The sequence below is a fragment of the Podarcis bocagei genome, assembly GCF_964188305.1.
Source record: "Podarcis bocagei genome assembly, chromosome: 12".
Taxonomy (NCBI): domain Eukaryota; kingdom Metazoa; phylum Chordata; class Lepidosauria; order Squamata; family Lacertidae; genus Podarcis; species Podarcis bocagei.
In genome coordinates, this window is record NC_138137.1 from 12231319 (window position 1) to 12243571 (window position 12253).

A 12253-nucleotide genomic window follows, 5' to 3' on the forward strand; every position below is an offset into this window, starting at 1 on the left:
GTTTGTCAGCTCACTAAAAATATAATAAAATTCTACATGTACATATGTGCAGTTGAGTTGAGGAGCTGTCAGTAGATCCAAGTGGGTGGCCTTATGCAAAATATTAATGTAGAAATGGTCTGTGGCTTACTATTTTTTAATTCTTATTATTATTGTTACTGTTGAACTTCACTAAGTTTCCAAAAGAAATACAATTTCATACAAACTTTAAAATAGGATCCCAAACAATGTTGCCAAGATTTCAGATGGAACTCCTCTACCAACCCTCTCAGTTTTGACTGGGAGCCACCAAAGCATTTTACAGCGGCCTCTGTTTTACCATACAACAAGATTTTCTGGAATAGGCATACTGTATGTCTGTGTCCAATATGGAAGAGCAATGGGAGCTCGCTCCGTTGCGGGGATTCGAACCGCCGACCTTCCAATCGGCAAGCCCAAGAGGCTCAGTGGTTTAGACCACAGTGCCCCATCTTCTGCCAACCTAGCAGTTCGAAAGCATGCCAGTGCAAGTAGATAAATAGGTACTGCTGCGACGGGAAGGCAAACAGCGTGTCTGTGCACTCTGGTTTCCATCACGGGGTCCCGTTGCAGCAGAAGTGGTTTATTCCTGCTGGCCACATGACCCAGAAAGCTGTCTGTGAACAAACGCCAGCTCCCTTGTCCTGAAAGCGAGATGAGCACCACAACCCCCTAGGTCGCCTTTGACTGGACTTACCGTATTTTTCGCCCCATAGGGTGCACCGGCCCATAGGGCGCACCTAGTTTTTTTGGGGGGAAATAAAGAAAAAAAATTATTTCCCCCCCAGGGCTGGGGCGGGGGAAGCCCGAGCTTCCCCCGACCCCAGCCCCCAGAACAGGCTGCTATCCGCAAGCCGTGGGACAGCTGCGCGAAGCCTGGGGGCGCTGAGCTCAGCGCCCCTGGCTTCTGGGTTCAAGCAGCTCTCCGCAAGTGGTGGGAGAGCTGCGCGACTTCGCACAGCTCTCCCACGGCTTGCAGAGAGCCGCGCGAAGCCCAAAGGCTGGGGGGCGCTGAGCTCAGCACGCCCCAGGCTTCTGAGTGCAGGCAGCACTCCGCAAGCCGTGAGAGAGCTGCACGAAGTCGTGCAGCTCTCCCACGGCTTGCGGATAGCTTACTGAAGCCTGGAGACCCCTCTCGCGCTCCAGGCTTCAGCGAAAGCCTGCATTCGCCCCATAGGACGCACACACATTTCCCCTTTCATTTTTGGAGGGGGAAAAGTGTGTCCTGTAGGGTGATAAATACGGTAACTGTCCAGGGGTCCTTTATCTTTTACCTTACCAATATGGAACCTTATTTAAAGGAAAGGTACAAGCAACACAGGTCAAGTAACAGATATAAACAACTAAGGGATGCTTAAGTAGTTAAAGGAAGGAGACTGTTCCCATTGCTTTGCTGGAACAAGGCTTAATTATATCCAGCCTGGTTTTTTTTAAACCTGGGTTTCTGGCGCTACAGGATGAAGAGGAACAGAAGGCAGCTCTGGTGACAGGCTGCCTCTCAATGTCAGGAACTGCCATTGCCAAAGAAATAGAAGACAGGTTGCGCCAGCGCCGGAAGAGGAAAAAACTTAAACAGATAGCACAGTTCCCCTCAAAAAGACTAGAGGCAATTGTACTTCATCCAGCAGAGCTTTACTTGCTACTGAAGGCAAATGAGCATAATGGTCACAAATCCAATACATTCAGGATTGGCACAGTCCATAAAATTCCAGTTGCAGAACTTACAATAACTTACAATAAGTCTAAACCTTAGCACTAAGCATCCTATGTATGGAACACCACACCAGAAGGAAGAGAGATAGAAAGAGAAAGTAAAACCCAGGCTCCTTCTGGCCTATATTTATAGTCAGCATGACCTTAATTGGAAGAGATAAGAGAACCAGATCAAGCCAGCTGTACACTCAGCTTCTCTGAAGGTATAACCCAAACAATCATGATGCTTCTTTCATACAGAGAAGCTTCCAGAAACCTCTTGAATGAATTAGAATAGGAAAGACCTCTGCACATCAGATCAGTACTTTCTGTACTAAGAAATGCAAACCGACAAGTTAAATGATGTGTTTTGTATTTCAATACACTGTTCAACATGTTAAAATTAAACATAGATTTTTGAAGAAAGCAAAATGCCAAGTTAGGAAACAGTGTTGTTTCACTACTGAAACCTCGGAGCTGCTTTGAGGGTTCTTAAGACTATAAATTAGCCTATAAATTTAATTAAAAGAAAAAATATTGCTACAAAGTATGTATTTACATTTGTTAAACTGAAAACATTCAACAGAGTTTTTTGTTTTATACAGGCGTTGTGCAAAATTACTCGTCACTCACCTAGTGTTTTCCAGAGTGTGATTGAAAAGGTGGGATTACCAGCAGTGATACATTCACTTGCAACTGGAATATGCAAAGTTCAACAGCACATGATGACTATGTTCTCCGCTATGTTGTCATGTGGAATCCATTTGCAAAGGCTGGTTCAGGAAAAGGTTTGTTTAAACATTTTCTTGTGTTACAAATATTTTTCATAAACTTTTTTTATTGACTGTTACTGTGTGCTGTACTAGATTTTAAAGACATCTCTATAAACCGTCTATAAATTTTACAGTAGCCAGTTCATATTTTAGTTTTAAATAAACAGGCGTAAGTGACCTTTCCATTAAAGTGATCTTCAAAAAAATTTCATACAAGAAAAACAAAAAATCATAAAATAGTAGCACTGCAAACATAAACAGCAGGGGTCAAAACAAAGTAAGAGAAGTGTGCTTTGCTTGCCTCCTCCCTGCCCTAGATGCCTAGTGATACGTGGGGTATACTGCTGTTTTTCACCACCCTTGGGAATGTTTCTCTATGGAAGCAAATAAATTATGAGAGAGAATAAAAACAAAAGAAGTTTTCCTGCATCTGATATTATTAGATCTGAAGGGGGGCTACCACAGCTAAGGAACTGTGCTCAGGACTCAGCTAAGGACTGACTACCTTGTAGTCAGTCTCATAAGCAGACAGGCAGGTATGTGGTTTCAGAAACCCCTTATTGGAGAGCAACAAGAAAGATGTTCTCATCAGAGGAAAATTGCTGTGGTTGGTTAAAAAAACAGATTTATTCAGGGAGATCTATCTTAGCCATTGTATGATTTCCCCTCCACACAATTTGCAGTGGTATCACGATTCATTCAGTTGTGTTGCGTTTGTGTTTGTATAGTTCTGCTCCAGTGTAGAAGGAATTCTCAGTAACGTAAAAAAGAAAGCACTGGTGAAATTGACAGGGATTTTCTCCTTCTCTAGAGAAGTCCAGGGAAGCCTAGTGAAACCTTAACTAGTATTGCCAGGTTTAAAGGACTGCATGTTAGCTGCCATTGTCATTTTACTAAGGTTATTGAAATGTTGCTTGTGTGATATTGCTGTGCACCGCTGTGTTGGTCTGCATGCCTGCCTAGAAAGAGAAGCAAAGTTCCAGCCATATGTATTTTCCACTTGTGAGCCTCCAGCAGCACTCACTTTGCTATTCTTAGACCATTTTTATGATTGAGACATTAAAAGAACTTCCTCGGCTTTTCTAAAGTTTCCTCACTTACCACTTAACTGTTTTGGGAGCGGTTTTCTCCCTTTGAGAGACTAAATTTTTCGGACTTGCATACGTCTGCATGCATACCTTGTGGTTGCCTCTAACATGTAGCTTCCTTCCTCTTTCTCTAAGCTCCCATATTGGCTCCAATCCTGTCACCCCATCCCCCCTTTTGTTTCTTGGCATCAGCCTCTTCACTGCTTTTGCCTCCAGAAGAAAGTGCCTTTCGCTGCTATTCATAAGATTTTCAGCAGCTCTTCCCAGAGGATTGATGGCTTATGGATTCTGCAAATCAGTTTGCTAGGAAGGGTTTGCTGGGAAGAGGGTACAGTTGGCCATGTCCTGAGCTCTAGAGGACATTGTTGGGCTTTTTTCCATACTGCTTAACCCTTCAGCTTTCTGCACAAATAAATACCTGCATATGCAGACTTTTTTTCCCAGTTTTGCTGTTGGGACCTCACCTTCTCCTTTCCTTTCCTTTCCTTTCCTTTCCTTTCCTTTCTTAAATAACATACTTTCCCCAAGCCTGGTGCTAATGTTCTACCTACATAAATATCAGCATACACCCTGAACTTCACTAATAGAAGGAATAATAACTGAAATAAGCTGAATATAAAATAATGAGGCACAGAAGTTGACATGATTTCTTTGCCAAGTCCCAAGAGGTAGAACTAATCTATACTTGAATTGCTGTTGAAATTCAATAAATTCAATGAGCTGTAGTATGCCTATAGATAATGGCCACGAGGAAAAAACCAATGAGAAATGTATGAAGACAACTACTTCAGCATGGTCCTTCCCAGACACCTAAAAGGAAAAAAAAATGAGTGCAACAATTGCAACTAACGTTGTACTGCAGTTATTCTATCCTTAAAGGACCTTAGGCCAATTTGTAAGTGAAATACGCAGAAAAAACTTTTTAGTAAACTGGACTCTTCTTCTTAACCATACAAAAAAACCACAGCTATCAGTCCATGAAAATGGTTGTAATCTCTGTAATTATTTGATTAGATGTTGGTAAATGGGTTTTTTTTTGTAGCTTTGTTTTTTTTTATTTTAGAAAATATTTATTTTAGGACTTTATTATAGTTCTTCAATAATAAAATAGCTTACTCTTCATACAAACTTTGGCCTAAAGTGGGTGGTTTGGGGGGGGATTTAAAAAGTTTAGGGAAACTATACTTATACTCTTATTTATAGCATTTAAAAATCTCACTATTTTAAAGATCTCAGGAGTAATGGAGTACAAGAGATTTCAGGGTAATTGCATACTGAGATAATAGAAGTTTCCAATGCAAAAGACCACTGCATATCCTTGGCATAATTAGTATATATTTATTTGAAATCTACCACTTTGTAGTTTGGTGGGGGGCAGAAAATCTGAATAATGGCCATAATTTTCTTTCTACTTTGTATACATTGTTAATATGCAGATCATAAAATATAGTTTGAGGTTTGTTTGGACCCAGTTGTTGGGTCTTCAGCTAGTCAAGTGACAGGAAGGAGGGCATGATTCACTCAGGCTTCATGTTTCTATGCTTGGTCTGTCTGATTCCATACATCCCACACATTACTTTCTCTGACCATGTTTGTTTCACATGCAGAAACTGCATGGCACAGACATGCCACATTCTTACCTTTAAGGTCCTTCTACCCAGTTTTTCACAGTGAACCTGTCAGGCTGCCAGAAAAGCCCCTCCATCTGTTGTCTGACACTGTAAGCAGAACCAGGCACAGTGCTTGCAGTAATTAACTTTATTGCTCAGTAATCAAGGAGTCAGCACACAGCACATCCATCAGATAAGCACGTCAGTTGCAGAAGCTAAAGTTCTGTCCTCTCCCTCCCTTATTTATACCTCCCTCCTTGCATTTTTTCACTGTGTCTCAGCTTTTCTTAATTGTTCTCGCCCTTTCTTGACCCTTCTTTCCTGAATCAGGACTGTGTTGCAAAGCAGGAGACCCAGCCCCTGCTCCTTCTTTATCAGCACCTGTGACTACCTCAAGCCTCTCCCCTTCACTCTCACTCTCTATTGATGATTCCTCCCTGTCCCACCAGTCTGAACCTGGTTCAAAGTCCCCTTCCACCTCACGTACCTCCTGGACTACTGGCTGCCACCACTCTTCCTCGTCCAGCCAGTCCCTGAAAAAAACCCTCAGGCCATTCATCAGGATCTCCCGATTCTTGATACATCTGTGGGGAGAGGGATCTGTGTGCTGATGTGGACAGAAGGAAAATGAAAAGTCAGCTTTTGCCTGTCCCTTCCCCCGCTTCCATGGGAGGCTATAATTTTAGAAATTTAATTAAATAAATCCCTTCAGAGTCATTATAGAACATCTAGTTTAGTGTATTACGAATTGGAGGCAAGAGACCAAGTCTCTTCCTGTGCTTTGGAATTGCTACCTACAGTTCAGACTGCAAAAAGTCATTTGTAGAACGTATTAAAATACCACCCAATTATATTTTTTAAACAGCAGATTTATTGATATAATTACCAGCCCCTTTTCTTCCTGTATTGCTTCTGTATGTTATAGTTTGAGAGTTCCAATGACCTCTGTGTTACATTAAAGATAATGACAAGTCTGTGGCCTGCTGTTTAATTTACCTGTCAGCCTACATAGCATGCCACACAGTGACTGTACATCTTTTCATATTTCTGTATAAAGGCATACCTCCTGCCTAACTATCAAAAGTCACATGGGATTGCTAAGGATTTTCTTTGCTTTATCACTATTGTCTGCTTACGGGATCTTTGGCAATGTGAATTTTGAAAAATACAATTTACAAAACAGAAATCTATCTCAAAAAAAAGTAATTCATCCCTTTATAGTCCAAGAGAACACTGCCAATAAAGGTTTGTTTTTTATCTTGTAACACATTTGCAAAAAAATCAATATCTTCAGTTCTATAAACTAAAGAGTTGCCAACTTGGTCTGCTAAACTGCCCTTAATTTTAACGCTGGAATAGCACCTTTTAATTTGTGCATTCATTTGCTGTGTTCACCCTTGTATCTATTCACTACATTGCGTTTAGTAGAAGAGGAATTTGATGTTATCTGTTAGTTTTCAGAAGATTGTGTATGCAGTTTCCATGAAAGACCCAACTTCATGGAAAGTGTTTGCATTACAGTTTGTGATGTCACAAAAAGAAGTGTGGAAAACAATTTGAAGGGAAATCATAGCCTCCTACCTGTGGGTTGTGCGGACTAAAACTGGTGATGTCTATAAGGTGGACCACGGCAGGGCAGGCACCTGCAGATACCATGAAGGATGGTAAACTGATACTGGCTAACAAATAGCAGAACTTTTATCTCACAATTTCCTTCTGTAGTTTTGACTTGTGAAAAAATGCCATTAGTAATGCACTATTTTAATTTAAAATGATAGGGAGAGGGGAAGAGTCAAGTTATATGTATTCTTCTCCTTGAAACTGTGTTTCTCTCCCCCCACCCCCAACTTTCCAACCAGGACCTTGTGACTACAGTTATTCGAATGTTTGAAAGTCCTTCTGCCTCCATTCGAGCAAAGGCTTTTCTAGTCTTGTTACAAGTTTTGATTAATAATAAAGAGATGCTTCTTCTGAGCTGCCAAGCGAGGTAAAGTGATGCTCTAAGCTATTATTGGACCAAAAGGTGTGTGCAGTTAAAATTTTACTCTGGGAATTGTATCACGTTTCTATCAACAAACTTGTTACCTTCCAATGTTGGCGATGCTCTAAGCTATTATTGGACCAAAAGGTGTGTGCAGTTAAAATTTTACTCTGGGAATTGTATCATGTTTCTATCAACAAACTTGTTACCTTACAATGCTGGCGGCATGGTTGCTTATCTGGTGGATTACAAGGCAGAACTATGAAATCACTAGTACCGAGTGAGCAGCCTCTGATTGATCAAAACAAAGGAGAAACCTTTATAAACATGGGAAAGACTGCCAAGCTACTCTGAGCAAGTCAGAAATTGAGCTGTGAAATGTTGATACGGCACTTGCATGGCCCAAGAAAATCGGAAGCTCATTTTGAATCTCACTACCTGATATTTGACAATGGAAAACTTAATACAGTTACTGGCAGCTTACTGATCTGGGCAGGGGGAGTTGCAATATTGAATCTCCCGGCAGCACTGTCACTGCTGCTTACTGGTAGGTACAAGGTAGCCATGGTGTTAGGGTTGCGAGGCAGCAACAGCAGACCCAATTTGGTGCTGTTGTGCCCCTACAGCCTAACCTCATCACTGCCTTGCCTCTCCCCTTGCTAGTAAGTGGCAGCAGTCAGTGGTGGAGCTTCATTCTCCAGCACTGGGGGCAGAGAGCAGACGGGGGTGGCTGGTGCACATCCCAGGGCGTGGCGCACTGTACGCAGGGGCGTGGTGCCCAGTGCTGGTGGGGAGCTGCAATGGCACCCCACCAGGATCGTGGGGCCGGGGGCGGTGCGCTTCCCCCTCCCCCCTCTTCTTCCGCCAGTGGCAGCAGTGCTGCTCTCTGGAGGCTATTGTTGCAGCTCCACCCCGCCATGCAAGCCACTTTGAACATACTTTCTGTTGCTTCTTTTCTTTGTCTTTTTCTTACTACATACAGTGGTACCTCGGGTTACATACGCTTCAGGTTACAGACTCCGCTAATCCAGAAATAGTACCTCGGGTTAAGAACTTTGCTTCAGGCTGAGAACAGAAATTGTGCAGCGGTGGCGCAGCGGCAGCAGGAGGCCCCATTAGCTAAAGTGGTGCTACAGGTTAAGAACAGTTTCAGGTTAAGAACAGACCTCCAGAACGAATTAAGTATTTAACCTGAGGTACCACTGTACTTGCCTTGCCCTAGCTGGTTACTAGCTTCTAATTTCTCTCCATCCTGCTTTTGCTTATACCATAACTTCTCACTGACTGATGATAATTAGCTCGATGGACTTTTTGCTTTGTTCCTACTTGCAGTGCTTAAACTTCATTAGAAATAAAGTCTAGAAGAAGTTGTTTAAAATGTTAAAATCAGTAAATTGTTTCAAAGACTGTGCAATCAGTTTTAGATCGCTGCATCTGTATTAAAGTTGGTTCAGATATAACATCAAACTAAGGTTTGGTGCTATTATCAGGCTTGCTTACTTCTTTTGAGCTACTGTTGGCTTTTTAGATGTGTGAGTCATCATACGTATAGCCAAAGCATTTTCAAATGTGAAACATTAAAAAAAAACATAGTAAAATTTAAAATACAGTGGTATCTTGGGTTAAGTACTTAATTCATTCCGGAGGTCCGTTCTTAACCTGAAACTGTTCTTAACCTGAAGCACCACTTTAGCTAATGGGGCTTCCTGCTGCTGCTGTGCCACCGCTGTGCGAGTTCTGTTCTCATCCTGAAGCAAAGTTCTTAACCCGAGGTACTATTTCTGGGTTAGCGGAGTCTGCAACCTGAAGCATATGTAACCTGAAGTGTATGTAACCCGAGGTACCACTGTATATATTCTCTTTGCTATGCATTCTGTTTCACCATTGCCTAAGGGTCTATTGAAGTGATTCTCTTCCTGAATGAATAGCAACCACAGTGGAGGTTTTTTTTAGATGCTAAGGGATTACTCACCCAATTAAAGCTTGTAAGATTTAGTATTACTTTCTGTGGAATGAAGAAATTATAAATTAACTTGTTAAAGCAGGACTTTTATTCCTCTTCAATCTAAAATAAAATGTGAAAACAAGTTAATACAATTACATGCAATGAAGGTTCACTTATGTAGAATAGATTTTAAGAGCTTATATGCCATGCTGCAATCCTGTACCCACTCTCATGGCAGCCTTCACCACCCCACTGCCCTCTAGATGTTTTGGGTAGCAATTCTAATCAGCTTCAGCCAACATGGCCAAAACATCTGGAGGGCTCCAGAAGCGGGTATGCTGCCTTATGGAAATTCTTCTAGCGATCTTTTGAGAGAAGTATCATTGTTTTGTTATATAAGATGAATTTCTGTGTGTGTAGATTGGTGATGTACATTGAAAGAGACAGCAGAAAGGCCATGCCAGGAAAAGAGCAGCAAAGCAGCAATGAATACCTGTCAAAATGCCTGGATCTTCTCATCTATCACATTGTGCAGGAGCTGCCACAAATTCTAGGTAAATTCTGCTGCCTCGCTATAAAAGGAGGTAGAGGTCCCTTTTGCTCTTTTCTTGTGAAGCACTGTAGAGGATTAATGACAAAAGCAAACACAGTTCTTGCCTCAAGACGCTGACATTCCAAAAGCAGTAATGGCATGAGTTACAGTAGGAAAGATAACATGCTGTAATGGGAGAAGTATTAGAGGGCTACAGTTGTGGTCCTGTGGTAATAGGAATGAATTTGCTGGATTGCATTCCACCATTATAATTGGAAATGGTGGAGAAAGGGTAGTAGGCTCTACAGTTTCTTGGGGAGCTTACACCACTGTGGCCGCTCCCTCCATGCCCACATTTAGAGTGGAACTACAACATCAGCTTCGACATCCATGATCCCAGCATCTTCCTTTGAAGGTGGCCCAGAAACTACAATTAATCCAGAATTTGGCAGCTAGACTGGTGACTGGGAGTGGCCGCCAAGACCATATAACACTGGTCCTGAAAGACCTACATTGGCTCCCAGTATGTTTCCGAGGACAATTCAAAGTGTTGGTGTTGACCTTTAAAGCCCTAAAGGGCCTCAGCCCAGTATACCTGAAGGAGCGTCTCCACCCCCGTCTCTCAGCCCAGACACTGAGGTCCAGCTCCAAGGGCCTTCTGACGGATCCCTCCCTGCGAGAAGTGAGGTTACAAGGAACCAGGCAGAGGGCTTTCTTGGTAGTGGTGCCCGCCCTGTGCAACACCCTCCCATCAGATGTCAAGGAAATAAACAACTATCTGACTTTTAGAAGACATCTGAAGACAGCCGTGTTTAGTGTTTTTTATGTCTTACTGTATGGGGTATAAATAAATTATTATTATTATTATTATTATTATTATTATTATTATTATTATCATCATCATCATTATTATTATTATTATTATTATTATTATTATTATTATTATTATTTATTCCATGACTCAACCATCACCAGTCTGCTGGAGCAGAGGCAGTTTTTCCGGCACCACAAAGGGCATCACAACAGTGATGTAGAACAGAGCACAGAAAGCGATGGGCACTGAATTTTAGCATTGCACAGGGCACCACTGACATTTGAGAGCCCAAAAGCTGCCACTTGCTGGAGCACTACAAGATTATCTTAGCATTACTTGATATACAAGGATTTCATGCAAGAAAGCAAGTGCTAGAGAAATTAAGTGAGGCATAATGTCATAATTAAGAAATGCATTTTGAATTCTTGCTGAATATATAGGGCAACAGCAGGTTTAAGAGGTTTAAGTTAGAGAACTTGACAACAATATTACAGTGCCAAGATATCTTCTCGTATACGTGAGATTTTGTTAATTTGTATGCAGTTTTAATGGCAAAGCTAAGACACAAACATTCTTCTCCCATCATTTCCTTTTTAAAAAATGGGGCTCTCTTACACGTGTTTTGTGAATAATATTTAGTTAACCCTTTATAATGATGATGATGATGATGATAATTTATTTATACCCCGCCCATCTGGCTGGGTTTACCCAGTCACTCTGGGTGGCTTCCAATAGAATATTAAGAACACGTTAAAACATTAAACATTAAAAACTGCCCTAAACAGGGCTGCCTTCAGATGTTTTCTAAAAGTCAGATAGCTGTTAATTTCCTTGACATCTGATGGGAGGGCGTTCCACAGGGCGGGCATCACTACCAAGAAGGCCCTTTAATGTCCAAAATAATCAAATTGGCAAATAAAACTAAATTAAAAAGTGTTCAATTGCCGATCTAGTTTTTTTGTAGATTTGAGAGGGCCATTTGCATGTAAACAATATTGAAATTTCCGTCTCTTCCAGCAGATGTAGCTGTAAACCACATATATTAAAGTACTTATTTTTTAAAAGTAGAAAAACGTTTCAGATGTACATTTTTCAAACCTAAATCATGTAAACTATAACAATGCTTATTAAAAACTGGTTAACCTCCCTTTTGTCTGAGCTTTAGCAGTACAAACTATGAGTTTTTCTGCTTCACGGCATGTAATTTCAGAGAATTCTCAGGCATGTCCTCATTTAGCAGGGACCCAACAGAAATCAGTGCAATGGTGTCAGAAAGGTATCTTGTATTCCATTAGTCTTTTCACCAGTGCAGCATAGGAGTTGTTCTGTGGCTCCAGCATAGGAAAGGTAGTGGCTGCAGTTTGATGCTGAGTCCGGTGATGGATGTCACTGGAAACTTACAGCTTACCTTGTGCGAGCACTGAGAGTCCAACTACGCTTCATGTTAAATATATTGTTCTACCTTGCATGTCTGCTTTTTCTTGTTAAATTAATAGCTGTTTTCTCATGGTAGGGGTAAAAGGTAAAGGACCCCTGAACGTTTAAGTCCAATCAAAGGTGACTATGGGGTTACGGTGCTCATCTTGCTTTCAGGCCGAGGGAGCTGGCATTTGTCCACAGACAGCTTTCCGGGTTGTGTGGCCAGCATGACTTAACCGCTTTCTGGCTCAGCGGAACACCTTGACAGAAGCCAGAACCCACAGAAATATTGTCAGGACCATACCATTCCCCAGGCAAAAATAAAAAATAGATCACCCATCAATGACAGATTCCTTCCTGTGTCAGCTTGACAGGTGTTAT

The 12253-nt window shown here is 41.6% G+C and overlaps 1 protein-coding gene across 5 annotated transcripts in view; it reads left to right on the forward strand.

The window, feature by feature from the left end:
• The window catches only part of ULK4 (unc-51 like kinase 4), a 159834-nt gene that overhangs the window by 37801 nt on the left and 109780 nt on the right, over positions 1-12253 (forward strand). For all 5 annotated transcript variants that reach the window (XM_081164361.1, XM_081164360.1, XM_081164364.1 and 2 more), the window contains exons 21-23: positions 2316-2498; positions 7041-7168; positions 9528-9661. In XM_081164361.1, coding sequence (XP_081020487.1) covers positions 2316-2498; positions 7041-7168; positions 9528-9661 — 445 coding nt within the window. The remainder of the gene's footprint in view (positions 1-2315; positions 2499-7040; positions 7169-9527; positions 9662-12253) is intronic.